Here is a 20,711-nt window from a genome sequence, read left to right as displayed (position 1 = left end):
CACGTGTCAAAGAAATTCCTATCTAAATATCATAGTAAAACCATTGAAGGGGAAAATTTCGGTTTCTTTTGTTCTTGTGTTCGCGATCTAGACTGTCCCATCTTTTATGACCGTTTGTTTCTTGTACAAGTTCTGCCTTCCGGGACGAAATAAAGCGAAATTAAAATTTAAATCTATCACAATTATATCTAAGATATTGTTAACAGGATAATAGTCAGTTTAGATAGGAACATCTTCTGGTAGTTTAAGAAAACTTATATTAGACTAATAACTGAATATTAAGACATATAAAGGTCGCTGAAGGTCCTGCTTGCAGTTTATTATAATGATTTAATTTCTAGGCTAGCAATTGAGACAGCATTTCACTTACTAAATTTCCATATTACAAGAACTTAAAGCTAATATATAACAACCATTTTAGCTGATGTGACTAAAACGTAGCGTGATTTTTTTTTCACATAAAAGCTGTGCATTAGATACGAAAATTAAATTAATGAGATCATGTGATTCGTTCCTTGGCTTGTATCACTGACTCCATATGGGCCAATTATACACATTTAATACATTTTCGATATAACCAAGAGAAAAAAATAGTAATTATCTTCTTTCAAGGAATAAAAGTACTTTCCTCAATCCAAACAATCCAGAAATATATTGATTAAGATTATTTTTAGCAAACACTTTGTTTGAATTTTATTGTAACATCATTTCCTGGTTTTAAGATAAAGATACAATGTATGTTAACAATGCAGATACATATATATAAAAAATATTTACAGTTTAATCAAGCGTAATCACATTATAATGGAACGAAATTTTTTTTTAAGGATGATGATTATACATTTATTTTCCGGTCATCTATTCTGCAATTTAATTAATCATCATAATCATAAATTAATTATCATTTTACAAAACGTAAAAAGAACAAAAAAAAAAAAATCTCACCTCCATTAGGAAAAGTTTATTTTTCCGTGCTATCTCTCCTAATGCTTTAGTCTGCTTCAAATTCAAAGTCATCGGTTTTTCTACTAGAACGTGTTTCCCATTTTCCAACATTAATTTGGCCAGACGGAAATGTTGAGAGTTCACAGATCCAATATAAACAACTTCTAAAAAATATCAAAGAAAAACATTTTGACAACATCTTCTTTTAATCATTTTAATTTTATAGTGAAATCTGATAACACCGCAGTTGCTTAATGATATGTGTAGTATTATTTTAAACTAATATATATTTTACTGTTTTATAATCAACAAATTATTATTCTTTAAATACATGAAAAATATTAGGTGTCAAACCATCAAATATAGGCAAATAACATTTGCAAAGGAAAATATTTGGAAGTTCAACGACTTCCCTGGCATTTTAATTTAAATATAAAATTATCCACAATGGAATACAATATCAACTGCCGTGTGACTCACCAGTGAGTCACACTTACTATCCAATTGTACCGAACCATCTGCTTAATTAGATTACTTCTTTTCTACTCATCTAATTAGATAGATAGCCTGAATATCAGATGTGAGTAATGGCAGTCAACATGTTAACTCAGTTATATGTTTTTTTTTAAATACAAAAGTGTGTTTTTTGCCTTGTTTAAGGAAGTAAAGAAGTAATCAAAATATATTAAATATGTTTATCAACTCTAATTCTAAATCTATCAATAATAGAAAGTATTACCATTCTTTTAAAGTTTAGAAATAAAGAAGATAAAAAAATTTAGAAATATATTTAAAGAAAAGTACTTCTATGCATTTTTGTATGATTCCATTCCCCCCCCTCACTAAAGCTGCATTTTTACAAAAGCAGCAGAATGCATATATTAATTTGAATTTTAATGAAATGTTTCTCTATGTGTAACGCATATTTAAGAAACATTACAAAAATTTCGCTCAAAGTAAAATAATAATAATAATAATTAAAAATAATGTTTCCAATTTTACGCTTTTTTACTTCCTTGGACACGAAGTGAAAAAAGAGAAATGATTACAAGCATAAAAAAAATTCGAACTCTATATTTTTATGAATTGCCGTCTCATACCTCCTGGAGTGTGAAACAATTATTTCTGTAATGATGTATGTCTATATGCGAATATGATAGTTCAAAAACGCTTTTAAGCTAGACAGATGAAATTTGAAAAATAGACTTCACACCAAATTTGTGGATTTGTATCAAATTTTGAATAAAATTCATTCAGAGGAAGTCTATTTGTCCGGCTATTCGAATATAAATTCCCGCAATAAATTATAAACAAACAGAGCTAGATGGATAAAATTTAGTATACAGTTGTGACATCTAAAAGTAACTAAGTATCAAATTTGGAACAAAATCCATCAAGGAGTTAGCTGTCTGTTGATGTGTACATTCAAAAGCATATTAATGTGATAAATCAAAAAAGCAGTGAATAAATATGTGAAAAGTGGTATATGAATTTGTTTCTATAATTGAGATTCTGTGTCAAATTTTGGTTTCGTTCGGTAGGAAAAAAAGTGTCGAAAAATACATACTCGGTTTTTTTATTGTTTGAATATTAACCCTATCCCAGTGATTATTTGCCAAAAATAGCACGTAAATAGTTTTTTTTTTTTTTTTGTAATTATCGTTTGTCATAAACATGCGGTTAATAATTCACAAGTACATTTAAAGAATAAGCGAGAGCATTTTGGGAAGACCATTTTTGCTAATTAAATATTTCCTACTCTATTCAAGCTGTCTTGGCATTTTATGATTAATAGTATGCGCCTTTTTTACTCTCTCTCTCTAGTACGAAGTATATTAATAGAAAGTGTACATCAAAACATTCGAAATCGAGATTTTGAGGAATCTTCACTTTTCGAAAAACACATTTTTGGAGCTATGTCTGTTTGTCTATTTGTGAATGCGATAATTCTAAAACACTTTCAGCTAGGCATTTGAAATTTTTCATATCGTCTTCATTTCGCATACTTCTATCAAATTTTGGACAAAATTCATTGAGAGGATGTCTGTCTGTCCGAGTAATAGTGAACACGATAACTACTAAACATACATGACGAAATGAAAACGATATAAACGAAAACTGTTTCCAGTTTTCGTTTACCTGTTTCGCATCTAAAATGCTGAACCTTATCGAATTTCGGGACAACTCTGTCAATGGCTTGACTTGCTCAAAAACTTACTTATTTAAATAAATAATATATGGTATGTGATCGTTATGAATCGTATGAAAATTTCTGGTGGACGATAATTATAGTTATGTATCAAATTGTGCTTTCGGAAAAAAGTGAAGAAATTGTCCGAAAAAAAGAGGCATAGAGACATCCAAGATGCTAATTCGATTTTCTGGTATTTGTGTATTATCTGCACGCCAGCAATTAATTGCCTAAATTAAATATATGGATAAATGAATTGCAAAAGATCTGACATTAATAGGCGGTTTCGAAATCATTATTCGCATTGGCATGCGATTAATATACAGGTATCAGTTTTCTTTATGATACAACGAAAGCATACAACTCTCATGTACAAAGTTATAAAATTAAAAATGTGGGTACTTGCGACATTTACCGTCTCGGTCAAAGTCCATAATTTTATACGAGAAAAATTGTGATACCTTTATAAGAGAGTATGCGTGAAAGTTTAAAGAACATTCCCGCTTGTTGATGCTTCTAACTTTTCATTTTAAATCTTTCCTATCAGATTATATAGCCTCTTATTAAAACGCGTAAAACGAGCAAACACGATAACTTATTTTGGATTACCATAAAATTGCTATTATGTATTTTTTTTTAATTCTAATAGATTTCATAACAATTCGATTGGACTATTGACTAAATGTTTCGCTAATTAGTTTTTGAATTCATTGTGCGTTAATTCACAAAATTAGAAGAAATAATATATTATGTTTAAGGTCCACCCTCCTCCAAAAAGAGAAATTTAAACAAAATCAAATGCACTTATTATTTATTGTCCACTTAAAATAATTGAAACTGATTTGTATAAGTAACTTTTTCGATTTAAAATATAACGATTTCAACTAAAACATTTCAATAACAAAAATATGTAAAACTTTTAATTAAAAAAAATTAGAAAATGAAAATAAAATCCTTACAATTTAAAATTCTAGTTTCTTCCTAATTTATAAACCATTAACTTATATAAAATAATTCCATAGAAATACATAGAAAAAGGAAGTAAAAATGTTAGTATACCAATTTCTTGATCTTCTGCAAGCTCTTCATATGATCCATAAGCTTTTGGAATGTTATGCGTCGAAGCAAACGATTTCGCAGAGGATAAATTTCTTGCTGCCACCGCTAAAAACTGCATATTTGAAAAAAATATACAAAGTGAAAATGGAAAAAAAATTGAATGTTTGAATTTCTAAGAATAAAGATGTAAACGTAATTAAAAATTATTAGTCTACAAATTTAAACCATTAAAGCTTTAATCTGATTACTGAAATTAAGAGCTAGTTAAGAAATAAAATACTTATTATTATTCAAATAGTTAGTATGCTTAAAAAAATGTACTCACATTTAATCCCATTTAAAGGATTTTCTCTTTAAATATGATTTTGTCGATGTGTAGATAAGAGGCATTATAATCATTCTTTTAAAAAGGATGTAAAAACATGTGCTTGTAACTGAATACGCTGCTAACTTCAAAATGAAGTTTTTCCAAAAATCAAAACAGTACAAAGATTGTAGTAAATGTCTAACAAAACTTTTATTATTTGATGAAAAGTTGGAGGATAAGAAATAAAATTTTTTCCAAAAGAAAATTATTCAAACACGTGCGATATTTAAAAAAAAAATACCTTTTTAAAGTAATTAACAATGATTCATTTTTTAAACGTGTGTATAAAATTTCAGATACAAGAAATTTTCTTATGTAATTTTACATATAAAAATAAGTTACTTGATAGTTATTTTCCAAAAAAAAAAACTATTTCAAGAACTTTTTTTGCGAAAATCAAACTGTTTAAATATTTAATAAACGATCCTCCCGAACTGCTAATTTAAAGAGTACTAATAATGCGTTTTAAATTTTTTTTATTCATCAGAATTGTTTTATATAAAATTGTTTAAGTAACATGATATTTTTTTCACTATCCATCAGAAAATACTTTCTAATAATCAAATCAATACAATTAAATTCTGTAAAAAAAAATTAAATAGTTTTAAACTGCTTATTGAAAAATATTTCCAGTCAATACTAATGTAGTGTATTATTATTAATACCATTTAATTACTTTAACCACCATAAGAATAAAATTAATACATATTTTCTTTCCTTATTTAGAATCATTCGTTTTGAAATTTTCTATTTTCTTTGATTTAACAGTAAATTCTTATTTTATATCCTTTATACTGCAAGATGCTCGTATTAAATATGCAAAACAACCAATTTCTTAACAGTTGGAGAAAGCCATATCGTTTCAAATTGAAAAAAAAATTCTTTAAATGACAAAGAATTATACTTTGTACTATTTCAGTCAATAAATAAACATCTGAAAAAAATTTAGAAATCTAAATTATTATAAGGTATCTCCAGTTCTTTAGTTAAATTTAATAAAAATATTCTTTGCAAAGCAATATTTTAAACAAAATAAAAGTTCCACTCTTCAAAAATCCTATCTGAAAAAATTATTAAGTCTTGAATTTCATTATTTTAGACCAATTAATGATCATCTCAGGGAAAAAAGATCGCTGATTGGTCATCCGTGAAGTAGTCGTTGAAACGGCCAAAAATCGTCAATTGTCTATTATAGTAGATGTGTTTCTCCCTCTCTCTCTCTCAAAAAAAAAAAAAAAAAAAAAAAGCGCACAAAAAAAAATTAATAAATTACTAATCAAATCAATTTTAGATCAAATTTAGAAATTCTAGAAAATCGAGAAATGAAAATTCTGATTTATAATATATAATCACAAATTCTTAGAGATTCACTATTTATATTCGATTTGGAGAATTACGTAAAAATCAAAATAACGTACTTCATGTTCACTGCCACACATTCCTTTAACTGCAGCAACAAAGTCATTACTTATCTTTCCAGCACTGGCAATTCCCCATTTAGTGGCCATTGTGGTAACAAAAGCTAAAAATAAATTAGAAAATTAATAAAAGTTAATTAAAATACTTAATCAACTTTTAATTCCAACATTTACATATATATTGCAGTAAAAAACAGTGCCAACATTCTTCCCTCGAATTCGATTGTGGATATTTTTAAGCTTTATACTCAACAGAGGGGATTGAGTATGCAATTTGGTCTTCATATTTTGCATCGATTGGATTCAAAATTTGATATACATTTAGAATTTAGAAATCAAGATTAAATTTAATTTTTTTAGCTCCTTGACACTTTCATTTATCACGCTCACATACACTTATATACATAAACGGAAAAATATTCTACTCATAGACGGATTTAGTCCAAAATTTCACGCAAATCAACAAATTTTGGCGCAAAAATCTCATACTAAAATTCACCATCTTATACGTTGCATTCGCATTAGCACAAAAAGGAGCAATCATTCGGTTGCCACATTATAGTTCAAAATTCGACACATATTTAGAATTCTGTAAGAAAACCTTATTAACACATTTCATTTAACTAGCTCTTCATTTATTTAGCTTGAGCTGTCATTTTCATATAGATAGGTAAATAGACAGACTAACCGTTGATAGAATGCATCCAAAATTTAATTTGGATATAAAGACCATTTAGCTTCTCATAATTTTGATTTGTTATATTTATCAATTAGGTACAATTCTCTCTATATATTTTTTAAACAGAGAGGCTGTGAAATTTCATCAGAATCGCTTTCTTTTGATCTTTCACTTTGATTATTTCGCAAATGAGAAAAAAAACCATTTAATAATAAGTTGTGATAATTGATTTGAAAAACTGAAGCAGTATTTTGAAGCTGCAGCTCTTAAGTTTCTTGAACTTTTCAACTACAAACCGTAGTTTAAAGTGGCATCTTCTTTTAAAATGTTTACACTCTGCAAAGGTTAAACAGAATGTTTGATTATCAACGGCATTTATATTGTGTACTAGCCGCCTATGACGACCAGCCGGTTCGCCAGTATTACCGCTCTCTAAAATTTTCAATTAAATATTTTAAGTAACTGGTCTCTTAATAGATTCTCAAACAAAACATTTTTAATCTTCAAATTTTGATAGTCATACCAAACTTATACTGTTGTTTAGATCGTTTCGTTCAATTTACTATATATATTTTTCTAATTTGTTGTCACTTCCGGTAAAACTTCGACTTTAATTTAAAGTGGAATTGCTGAAATTGCAATTAATATAAAGATATTTTTTAATAAAACCAAGCGTTTTATTTTATTTATCATCTTTATTGTTATTTATTTATTATTATTATTATTGAATATGAGTATTGCAAACAGAATCGCTCAGTATTTAAGTCTTATGTGAACTACAAAATATTTTTCATAATTTATGTAATATCTAAAGAATAATTCAACAAAAATTTCTCAGATTCAGCATAAAATTTAGTTTTTAGTTTTGCTTTCAAAAGGATTGAAATGAAATCAATAATAATATTTTGTTTCGGCCTATAAATATATTTCAAAAATAATGAAGTCTAAATTTAATGCAGTAAGGTATCATATTCTGAGAAATATTCTGGACACACCAAATTTTAAATAAATGAGTGAATGTTTCTATTTTCCACGATCAACTAAGACTGATGTATGAAATTTTGAATGTTAAAAATTTAGAAAAACTCAACATTTTCATAATCTTAGGTCAATTAATCTTGAGAAACCTGCGCGCTGATTGGCGTATTTTCTTTGAAACGATAGATGGAAAATCTAAAATTATCCTTTTTTTATTGAATAGTGATATTCAAATTTTCATAAATCAATCAGTTTAAGTGATTGATTTAGTTGATTGGAAATTAACTCTTTTTATTTAAAATATTAGTATTTCAAGAATATTTTGTTAAACGTGATTTCCACAGCAGAACCTTTATGTAAAATCAAAAATTCGTTATTTATTAGAGCATTTATTGAATCAAGTTACATAAAATATAATCATTTTCCATTTAGACCATTTTAGCAGATCTGTGTCTACTACTAAAGATTTACAAATTAGCTGTGTGGCCCTGATTTGAATGGATATCCTGTTCATATTAAACAAAACTTGCCTTAAAATAAAACTGATTTATTGGATTAATAATATAGAGAGTGTAAAAGGTAAAAAAATAATTTTTTATTCGATGATTTAGAACCAGGGGTTCTTTGACCGTGAACCAAATTTGAGTTATCTGCTAAACTACGAAATTCCAAATCAAGTGCCGAAAGAGAAAAATGTATAAGTTCAAATTGTAATAATCTATGTATATTTTAACCATTCAAAAATATTGTGAACATCCAATTTTAATTAGGTGCAAATAGTGGAATTAAGTGGCATTTTTTTTCCTTACATACTAAAGAGGTACTTAAATAGAAAATAAATCATATGAGCTTTTTTCGTTGACTTAGCATTTGAGCATAGCATTAATATTTGTCAACACACTTTACATGTATTTTTCGTTCATTCAAGAATATAAACTCAACAGGATGCCAAAATCTGTTTTCACTTTAAAATTCTCCAATTAAGAACTTGATGACTATCGTATCATAAAACATTGTAATTTGGATGTTTAACATTGTAATTTTGTTTGGGTGAAAGCAAAAACCGATAAAACTTAATCCGAAAATTTTGCAATTTAAAACAAACCGCGTGAAAATGCTATTAAGTTCGGATATAAATAATTTATGTCAAAACAGTGAATTTAATCCTTTAAAAGTGATAAAACTTCGGGTAAAAAAACATTTCTTTGAGGAACAACCCTTCCCAATCATCCTCGTAATGCTTGACGGAATTCAACCTGTCAAGTAAAATGCCTTCATAAACATGCAAAAGTGGAAGTGGCGTTAATAATAAGATATATTTATCAGTCATGAGCAGACATTTGGCACGCAAATATATTTTTGTAGGAAATACTAGTTTTTGGAGATAAAAAGATATGAAAGAAGCCATAGAGTATAAATTGGTTGCCTAACTTGGCAGTTTTAACAGATCTTGTGGATACTTGCAATAGAAATATTTCTGCATTTTTTTTAAATTGGTAAGTGTTTTTATATACTTTGACTTGATTTTGGTTATTTAATTTAATATAAAGGAATTCTGAACTCCTACACAGCAAAAATTTCTGATTTTTGCTTTCTCGTGTAAGAATAATAAATATTTTTGTAATCGTTAAAAAATTCAATATAGATAGCTTAATGAATTTCCACATTTTATATCTACCTGAATAAGAGCGAAAAATAATTTTATGAAATTGCATATATTTGTCTGTGAACATAACTCAAAAACGTTATAGTTTAAAACTATGAGATTTTTTATATATGGTTTTATTCCTAAATTGTATCCACCCAGTTGTAGCTGAGGGTTGTGTCAAAAGTTTTGAAATATCTCTTCGAAATGAAGAGTATAAACAACCACTGACGCATATGAAGGGATCATATGCATTGAGTCGGTTGTTTTCATTTGAGGGGGAAAAATAAAAATTACTACAATGATTGGAGTCGGCAAATTTAGCCCCGTATTTTTTTCAAAGAGAATGCGCAGCGAGATATTGCTTTTCTGATTCCTGTCAAAATGTCGGCAGGCCATAAAATATCTCGAGGTTATGAGTTCTTATGCAAAATTAAAATTTTTCAATTCAGTCCAACGGTTGGAATTGGAGGACTCGTTCACTGGTTTCTTTATTATTTTAAATGCATATATGCTTTATTAAATATGTGAATAAATTATTGTTTCAAATACGTTAATAAAAATTTTCGAAAAAATCTCGTTTTCTGAAATTTAGATGATATTTCATTACCCTACTGAATACAGTTGGTTCTTTATGACATTTTTTATTGTCACACCTGCGACCATGAAAATGACATTGGACTTTTTCTTCTTCATCATTTGAAATATTCCTTAGAGAACACCCATGGAAGAAACTTAATTTTGATTACCAATCAATTTTATGATTCATTTTGCGTCAAAAAAAAAAAAAAACTGCAAATTCATCCCAAATTTTCCATCAGTCATTGAATTTCTTTTGATATGCATTTACCCTTTATACTCGTATGTCACCTCTTACCATTCAAAATGATGCATCATTTTTATATGTTATTTATGCATCTTTTAAAATTTTGATTGTAAAACTTACTTATCGAGTGATAAGATTACTTTTTCAGGGAAATCCAATTATTTACTTTATTCTTCGGGGAAATAAGCAAGTCCTTGTATTAGAGGAATAAGTATGCATCGAATTACTTTTCCGAGAGCAAAGGGGCTAATTGTGACTTCTTAACATTAGGAGATGAAGCCTTTGTTCCTAAATCTCGATTATTATATTTCAAAAATAAAGTAGTCATAAATTATTAGAAATAAATATCTTGTAATATTTAGTTTTGCAATCTAACTATACGATTTAAAATTGTTTTTTATTATTTTTAACAGTATTATCTTAGAGGCTAAACTGCAGCAGCAACAAAATATTATTTTCAGAGACAAAATTGCAATTAAAAAATTGTATATTTAGAGACTGTGTGTGTGCTTATCCTTTAATAAATAAATTTTATCGCAAGTTAACTATTTTTTGAGCGTTTTATTGATTTTTGCTTATTCATAGAGAGAAAACATTTGATGAATTTAAATAAATTAAAAAATATTTTTCCATAAATAAACATTTTCTAATAATACTAAAATAGTCTTAAAATTAGAGCATGCCCTGAAGAAAATCAGAGGACTGAAAGCTTAGCAAAACCGTTTTAGAAATGAAATATTTGTAGAGCATTAATCATTATTTAAAGCACTGAATTTTTAAAAAAAAATATTAAAAAGTTTGCCATATATTTCAAGCGAAAATAATGAATAAAAACGTGTTAAATCTCAATGAATCGATTTATCTTGTTTAAAACTTTCAAGAAAATTTTCCTTGAAATACAAATACAGAAAATTGACTTCAAATTAATATCTTTTCTTTTTCTCTTTGCAGGACATATTCTTTACTCGAATTAAAATGCCAGCATCAAAGAAGTTTGTATACGTTTTTCTGTGTGCCTTGGTACTGCCGTATCTAATTACTGTAAATGCCAGTCCTATGTCGGGAGACATGTTTGGAGGCATGGGAGGTGGCCAAGGTAAACATGGCGGCAGTCATTACGGCTTAGAAGCGTTACTGGCAGCTGGAATTCTGGCCGAACTAATGAGCAAAGGTCATGGAGGGGGCTGTGGCCATCATTATCATCATCCATGAGATGAAATATGTAGAGAAAGAGTATGTCCATCATTCATACCGCCATTGCATTACTCATAATCACCAAGTTTCAGAGAATAAAAGGAAGATTTTTAATCATCTCAACTACTTCAGAAAATGAAAAACATTTATAACCAAAATTCAAAGGTGAAGAGCACAGATATTTTTTTTTTATTTGCCTTACCAGAGAGCGATTTAAATTACTGTTTCTTCTTTCCTGAAGCTCTTATTATTTTCCATTCTATTTCCTGAATATGTATGCCTGATTTTGCTGCCGTGTACAAGACAGGAAGTTAAAAAAATCGTTTTGTTTTGTTTTTGTAGATATATTTTGCCTTATGTATATATTTGATAATGTGGATGTTGTAATATATAAAAAAATCCATTTGTAAATAAACGTATAAATTATATTGGTTTTTTTTTTTTGCATTCTAATTATCACATATCATATAGCGGCATTTATATTATAATAGATTTTCCACGTTACGGAATAAATTTACTGGAATGAATTGGTGAGAATCTTCATAAAATCATGCCACAAGCTTTATATGAAAGTTATATATAAGCAAAGAAAAATCAGCCTATAAATTTTTTTAATTAGTTCTATTCAAAAATAGATTATTTAGTAATGGCTTTCTATTCTAAAACTAATTATTTTTGTCTTATATTTCCAAAGAATGGATTGAAGATGTACCTTTAACCACTTCTGTTTTTGTTGGCAACGGGCAACAAAATTAGAAAATTTTTGTGATAGTGCAATCATTAATAACTAATTACTTAATTTAACGCATTGTTATTTTAAAGAGATGAATACTTAATAGAATAAACATATTTATCTGATTTTAATGTTAAAAAGTAAATATTACAAACGTAACATTTTGCCTCATAGTATTTTTTTATACGATTGATTTTAGTGTATATATACTCTAGACAGGCTATTAATCTTCTTTTATGCAAACTCCGACTTTTCTATTCCAAACCAAAAATGAATTATAAAGATATAAATAGAAACTTTTACCAAGTTGTTCTACAGGTGAGATATAAAATGTTTCTAATTTAATGGAAACTAGGAATATTCGTCCAAGGTCATTTCTTCAGATTATGAGGAAGATAGTAGTTTTTGTGTGTCATCTCTATTTGACTTTCGGTCTTACGATCTGTCGCAAGAGATTTTCAATCAATCTTAAAACAAACATTGTAATAGAGTTTTGGGAGTCCCAAATAAATTTTCTTTTTCATTTCTCTGTAGATTGAAAATTTACTCTTAAAAAAAGACTGATAAAAATATTTCTAAGTATACTTTAAACTATAATTTTAATTTACAATATTGTGGAATATCTTAGCTCTAAGTAGTTTAGTCTTTAGATTATGTTTCATTTACGCTTTCTTAGGAATTAATTTTCTGTTCAATTTCAACTTTTTTGCCTCAGATTTTTATAAGGATACTTTTCTTCAGTTATTTAAAGTACTTTATCAATCGTATCCGACCACATCCTGAAAACCCTCCATTGTTACTTTTTGACAACAACGAAACACATGCATTCATTCTTAAAATTGAGATGACAAAAAAAGAATGCGATTATCATGCCTTTTCATCCTCACAACAATCACCGAACACATCCGTTTAACTGGGATGCATTTTGGCCCATTCAAATCATTACAATCAGTCAATGAATAACTGGATGTTAACATCAAGTAATAGAAGTAAAACTACTTATTATCTAGCTATACTGGACTACTAAATCTGATTTCAATTAATATCTTGGAAGGCTTTAATACTATAAGTTATAGGTTTTGTTCCCTTTAATAAGAATATTTTTACTAATGTCAAGCTTCTGCCTGTATCTGTTACTGGCAAGCTGATAATTAATCCAAATATCAAGCATGATTCAGCTATTGTAGGTTTCATCAACTCAGATTCTCACCCAAACTCTTGTCAGTCTACATATGCCACTGAATTTCAATATTTTCTGAAAATGTGAGGCATTTTCCTGAGGCTAAGCGAAGAATACGAATAATTTAAGAAGAATCAAAACGTAAATCAAAGATTATCATTGACAGTCGAAAAAAAGTTAGCCTTATAAGCATTGAAATCAAATGATGGTCACAAAGCTTTTAAAAAAACACAGAAAGGTCTAAAAAAATCTGTTGTTTTTTTTTAAATTAATGTATAGAAAAATTTTGAAAATAATATATATATTTTTTTCATTTTATAAAGTTTAGTAAAGAACTTTCTCAATCATTAAATAGTAACATAATGAATATATTTTAAAAGAAAGGTGTCTTTTAAAAACTTAGAAAAATCTTGTTCTCAACATAATTAATATATTTAGAATTAAAAAAAGGAATGATATGGGGATGTCTACCCCTGCCGGTGACAGGGCGTGCATCCTACGGGAGGAATTGTATCGCAGCCGGTGATGGACCTTCGAACTCAACCAGAGTTCCCGCCAAAGCTATCGAGATGTTCCAGTCTTTCAGATTTATTTGAATGCCTATTGACGTGACCGAGTAGCATTTTGTGGTTTCCCTTTATATGATTAAGATACAGTTGATTTTATCCAGCTCGATTATTTTTCCCATTCAGATAATGTTATCAAACTTCTTAAGTCCCGAAATTATCACATTAAGCGGCAACTACGCTACTTGAAAGTAAATTCAGTATAATACGAAATTTACATTCGGATCAAATCTAGAACATTTTTTTTTTTTTTAATTTGGGACAAGCCACCGATGTTCGAGATAATTACGATAAATCCAGAAAATATTAGTAATTGCAAACTGAAATGAATTCACACTGTTACTCACGAAAATTGTTCACTTAATATCTTTGCAAAAAATTTATTGTCAACATGGGAAACAACTGTATTCAAGGGACGTTTAGTTTTATCATTAAATCGGAAGAGAAGATTTGGAATTAAGCCTTAAACATCTTTTCCGCGACCAAAAACAAAAAAGCCCTCAGGGTATTTTACGCTTCGTAAAACATACCGCTGTAAATAAAGCATCAAAAGCATTAAAATGGCCGTCAATATATCCAAAATACACAGATTACTTTTTTTCACTTTCCAGGTTTATAATTATATATAATTCTATAACTATTTATTTTTATATTAGAGATCGACTTATACGATTTGTGAAAAGCGCCTTACAGTAATATAAGGGAAATCTGAAAATAAACTTTCAATTTATCTTTCCGAAAAGTATTGTGTTTTAGAAGAAATAAATATAGCCATTATCCAAAACAAAAATGGATAAAATAAAATATTAAATTAGAAAATGGGGAGGAGAAACGGCAAACCATCAAATTATCATGTTACAACATGAAATTTAATGCATATATATTTTTGATATAAAATCGAAAATCATATCTTATACTAGCCGCCTTTGGCGACCAGCCGGTTCGCCAATCTTAATGTTCGTTAAAATTTTAATAATTAAATATTTTATGCAATTCCTACTTTAATAGCTTCTTCATCAAAATATTTTAAAACTTCAAATTTTGATAGTCATATAATTCAGTCATAATATTATAAACGCCTTCAGTCATAACGTAATATGTATCTCTCTAATTTTCTGTTAGTTCGAGTAGAATTTATACTATAAATTAAAGTGGAAAGGATTAATCTGCAATTAATATAATAATATTTTTTGCAGAAACAAAGTATTTTTTTGTAATATGATTACTGAAACCAGTCACTGAGCGTTTAAACTTTATGGGCACTAAAGAATACCTTTCCTAATTTATGTAATACTAGCCGCCTTTGGCGACCAGCCGGTTCGCCAATCTTAATGTTCGTTAAAATTTTAATAATTAAATATTTTATGCAATTTCTACTTTAATAGCTTCTTCATCAAAATATTTTAAAACTTCAAATTTTGATTATCATATAATTCATTCATAATATTATAAAGGCCTTCAGTCATAACGTAATATGTATCTCTCTCATTTTCTGTTAGCAAACGTAGAATTTATGCTTTAAATTAAAGTGGAAAGAATTTATCTTCAATTAATATAATAATATTTTTTACTGAAACAAAGAATTTTTTATAATCTGATTACTGAAAATAGAGTCACTCAGCGTTTAAACTTTATGGGCACTAAAGAATATCTTTCTTATTTTATGTAATATCTCAAGAGTTGGTCAACAAAATTTTCTTAGATTCAATATGAGCAGAGCGATTAATTAACAATGTTTAAATTTAAATGCATCAAACACTAAGAAAAGAAAACGAATCGTTTAAAATAAACGGTTGAAAACGGTAGAATTTATGCTTTAAATTAAAGTGGAAAGAATTTATCTTCAATTAATATAATAATATTTTTTACTGAAACAAAGCATTTTTTTATAATCTGATTACTGAAAATAGAGTCACTCAGCGTTTAAACTTTATGGGCACTAAAGAATATCTTTTTTAATTTATGTAATATCTCAAGAGTTGGTCAACAAACTTTTCTTAGATTCATTATGAGCAGATCGATTAATTAACAATGTTAAAATTTAAATGCATCAAACACTAAGAAAATAAAACGAATCGTTTTAAATAAACGGTTGAAAATGGTAGAATTTATGCTTTAAATTAAAGTGGAAAGAATTTATCTTCAATTAATATAATAATATTTTTTACTGAAACAAAGAATTTTTTATAATCTGATTACTGAAAATAGAGTCACTCAGCGTTTAAACTTTATGGGCACTAAAGAATATCTTTTTTAATTTATGTAATATCTCAAGAGTTGGTCAACAAAATTTTCTTAGATTCATTATGAGCAGATCGATTAATTAACAATGTTAAAATTTAAATGCATCAAACACTAAGAAAATAAAACGAATCATTTAAAATAAACGGTTGAAAACAGGTTTTAAAAAAACTACTTAAAAAACGATGTACTTCAAACTATAAGCATATACAAAAAATATATAACTAACATAAATATAATTTACTTACAAAAGCATGCAACTAACCCAAAAATAATTTAAATCATCCATTGATAACGTTGTCATGGCAACAATCAGAACAGAATGCGCATGCGTGAATTTTCTTCGCTGGTTACGTAACGCAAATACGTGGTTTTTTCTACGCCAGTTGGGGTAACGCTATGCGGATTATAAATTTTTAATTTCCTTTATTCTGTGTTATTTTAATTCAAAAGTACTTCAGAATGAATCTGAAACATGGATTAATGAACAATGTTTAATTTTAAATGCATAAAACATTAAGAAAATAAACAGAACCGATTGAAATAATCCGCCGAAAAATTTTAACCCTAGCCTCATTACTGTTGGGAGAAAAAGAAACTGAAGCCTTTCTCGTTTGGCGCTGGGGATAATGGAAGATTTTTTTGGCGGAAAAGTTGGTGGTGGGGAAAATGGAAGATTTTTTTGGCGGGAAAGTTAGTTTTTAATTAATAATTAAAATTCTAATTAAAAATTCGAAAAAAGAAACCCCAGGTGCACATTCCCAACCTCCAAGGTATACATGTACCAAATTTGGTAGCTGTATGTCAAACGGTCTGGCCTGTAGAGCGCCAACACACACACACACACACACACACACACACACACACATTGAGCTTTATTATAAGTATAGATGTCAAGAATTTGTCAACAAAATATTCTCAGATTCATCATGACCAAAACGATTAATTAACAATGTTTAATTTTAAATGCACCAACACTAAGAAAATAAAACGAATCGTTTAAAATAATCGGTTGAAAACAGGTTTAAAAAAACTAAAAAAACGATGTACTTAAAACAATAAGCGTATACAAAAAATATATAACTAACATAAATACAATTTAATTACAAAAACATGCAACTAACCTAAAAATAATTTAAATCATCCGTTGTCATGTCAACAATCAGAACACAATGCAATTTTCAACGCCAGTTACGGTAACGCAAATGCGTGAGTTTTTCTACGCCAGTTGGGGTAACGCTATGCAGATTAGAAGTTTTTAATTTCCTTTATTCTGTTTTATTTTAATTCAAAAGTACTTAAGAATGAATCTGAAAGATCGATTCATTAACAATGTTTAATTTTAAATGCATGAAACATTAAGAAAATAAATAGAATCGTTTCAAATAATCCACCGAAAAATCTTAAGCCTAGCCTCATGACTGTTGGGGAAAAAAACTGAAGCCGTACTCATTTGGCGGTGGGGAAAATGAAAAGATTTTTTTGGCGGGAAAGTTAGTTTTTAATTAATAATTAAAATTCTAATTAAAAGTTCAAAAAAGGGCTATCCTATCTTTTAAGTTAGATCAAACTGCACACGGTGTGCAAATTTGAATAAAATCGGTTAAGTAGTTTAGGAGTCCATCGCGGACAAACAACGTGACACGTAATTTATATATATTAAGATAAAAATTGAAATTTCTCATCTAAGGGTAGCTATTAATACCAAAGGCATGAATTTGGTCTCAATAAATTACATATTTATACACATAACATCCCTCTCTCCTCTCCCCCCCCCCCAAAAAAAGTCTCATTTTTTCTGCAATCAATTATTAGTGTGCCTGCAAGTATCAGATTAAACTGCATTAAATCCTAAAATTGAATTCAGTTTGTAGGCGATTGGCGAAAGCAGGAATTCTCTTTAATTAAGAAATAATAATAAAACAAGTAATTGAAAAAAATATTTTTAAAGTCAATTCCTACTTTTGCAAGAATTGAACTTGCATTCTTCACCTTCACGTGAAAAATACTGAAATCCTTGCATTTTACCGATTGAGCTTCTGCCTGTTGGTTTCAATTTTCATTACAAACTGCTAAAACTCTATTTAAAGTATTAAAAATTAATTAAATTTAATAACTAATGAATTAATATTTGGAAAAACTGTATTAACATCAAGTGTCATCCACTACAAGTATTAAAAAATGCATTTGAACTTGAGTGGATAAATAAAAAGCATTTTATTAACGATTGTAAATTTGAACAAGGTATATAAAATATGTAGGGAGAATGTGAAATAATAATAAGAATTGAAAAATTGAAATATGCTATCGCAAATTTGAAGATATATGAGAATATTATTTTTTTAAAGTCACATGGTATATCAGCCGGACAGAAAAACATCTTGTTCTCACATGACTCATATTTCACAAACATTTATTTAAAAACAACAGTAGATAAGGGATGGTTTCTGACCATCTCAAAATCAATCGAATTCTAAAATTTTTTTATAGAGGTCAAATTTTTTTTCCGTGAAAGCGAGTTTAAACCGGTTTGAAACAATCACGTGACTATCAAATTACGTATGCGTCGATATTTAAAAGACAACGTTTCCCCCCCCCCCATATCAAAATTGTTCGGGAACCAAAACTTTTTCTCAAACCTTTTTTTGTTTGTTTGTTTGTTTGTTTGTTTGTTTTTGTGAAAATTCAGTTTAAACTGCTTTGGAATGCTCACGTGACTACTGCATTGCGCAATCGTCAACTTTTAGAGAAGCGATGAGTTTTTCTTTCCCATCTCAAAATCGTTCGAGCTCCTTTTTCCATTTTTTTTGCCATCTAGAAAAATTGAAAAATTGAATAAAATTATATATTTATATATAAACTTTTCATACCACCGCTCGCTGTTTCGCGTTGATTTTCCTTTTCTTTGTGGATAGAGCTCTAGTAAATAACTGAAACTATTAAACTTTTAAAAAATAAAGGCTTTAATTTTTTTAATACAGAAATTGATTAAAAATTACCAATCTTTTCTTAAATTATAAAAGTAATTTTTGATTGGCTTTATCGATCTATATTACTATATCATTATTCCCAGACAATTCGTAGATCAAATAATTCATGTACAATTTAAATGTTTGTGGTTACATTCTTAAATAAATTTTAAACAAGATACATTCATGTCTATAAATTAAGGATACTTCAGAGTCACGCGGAAATCGAACTGCAAAATACATATATCACCCGTAAAATGACTACACACATCTTCAAAAATCATATGCAAATTACAGGAAGCCAACAGATGACACCGATAGTACGTTACAATGACGAGAGTAACAGAGTGATGTATAAGGAATACAGGTAAAGGAGTAAAATTTTCTCAAGTGCTTTATAAGCCTTTCAGTACTATAACAGCATAGTTATGACACAAAGGACGCATTTGGATGATATTTTACGTGATAGAATTATTGGCCGTCTAGAATATGGGCGTACCCAGCTGAAGTATCCGAGGAACTTGGAATCGCCCAGAGTGTTATCTGCAGGCTTTAACAACGATTCCAAGATAATGGTAATGTGAGTAGACGATACAGCACAGGTCGCCCCCGAATTACAACGCCGAATGAGGACCGGTTTTTTGGCAGTTACTACCAAAAGAAAAAGACGGAGCACAGCATCAGACCTGTCTCGTCAGCTCTCTTCAGCCACTGGTACGACAATTTCAAGGCAGACCGTGCACAGACGCTTAGGACAGATTGGTATGTATGCTCATAGGACTGTCAGATGTGCTCCACTTACTGGAACTCACTATCGCCAGAGGTTAGCCTGGAGTAGTGAGCATGCATTGTGAACACCGCAACAGTGGGCTTCTGTATTTTCCGACGAGTCCAGGTTTAGCTTGTAGTCTGATTCCCGACGGACTTTCATATAGAGAGCGTCAGCTACCCGTTACCACCAAGAGAATATTATTGAACGACACCGTTACGGTGGTGCAGGATTGCTCGTTTGGGGAGGAATTATTCTGGGTTCCAGAACTGACTTGCATGTTCAAATTGGAACCATGACAGACCAAATCTATCAGAACGTCATTCTGGAACAACATGTACGTTTGTTTCGGGAGCCATGGACGCAGAATTCGTGTTTATGGATGACAACACCCGTCCTCACCATGCAAACTTCGTAAACGAATGCCTTCGATCGGAGGATATTACCTGTATGGACTGGCCAGCATTCTCACCGGACTTGAATCCAGTAGAGAATATGTGAGACATGCTTGGCCGACGAGTGGCAGCTCGTCAACCCCCTCCTACATGTCTACCGTAATTTTGATGAGCATTGCTTGATGAGTGGTGTAATATACCTCAAGATCAGATCGATAATTTGATACTCAGCATGCCCAGGCGTTGTACGGACTGTATTACATCTTCTGAGAGACATACTAAGTATTAACCCATCATACCAACCATGTAATATTAGTTTTTGTAAATAGTAAATAAATAGACTTTACAAATAAGTCACATTTGTTTTGCTTCTGACTCTTTCTTTTCATGAACTTGCATTATCCTTAAATTATGGACATGGGTGTAAATGCAATTCCTATTTAAGCTGAAAATATAAACTCAACACTTATGTAATAATATTTAACAAATTCAAATCAACAATCAGAAAAACAGAAAATAAAACAACTATATATGAACAATCATGACATGAAATACT

General features: G+C 29.1%; 1 protein-coding gene across 2 annotated transcripts in view; it reads right to left on the bottom strand.

Moving 5' to 3' along the window:
* The window catches only part of LOC129965376 (trans-1,2-dihydrobenzene-1,2-diol dehydrogenase-like), a 70,658-nt gene that overhangs the window by 18,214 nt on the left and 31,733 nt on the right, over positions 1–20,711 (bottom strand). For both annotated transcript variants that reach the window (XM_056079210.1, XM_056079209.1), the window contains 3 exons: positions 5,981–6,084; positions 4,196–4,307; positions 946–1,109 (listed from right to left, as the gene is read on the bottom strand). In XM_056079210.1, coding sequence (XP_055935185.1) covers positions 946–1,109; positions 4,196–4,307; positions 5,981–6,070 — 366 coding nt within the window. In that variant the 5' untranslated portion in view covers positions 6,071–6,084. The remainder of the gene's footprint in view (positions 1–945; positions 1,110–4,195; positions 4,308–5,980; positions 6,085–20,711) is intronic.

This window comes from Argiope bruennichi, chromosome 4, assembly GCF_947563725.1.
Source record: "Argiope bruennichi chromosome 4, qqArgBrue1.1, whole genome shotgun sequence".
In the NCBI taxonomy this organism is placed as follows: Eukaryota; Metazoa; Arthropoda; class Arachnida; order Araneae; family Araneidae; genus Argiope; species Argiope bruennichi.
This window is presented reverse-complemented; position numbering and strand designations above follow the sequence as displayed.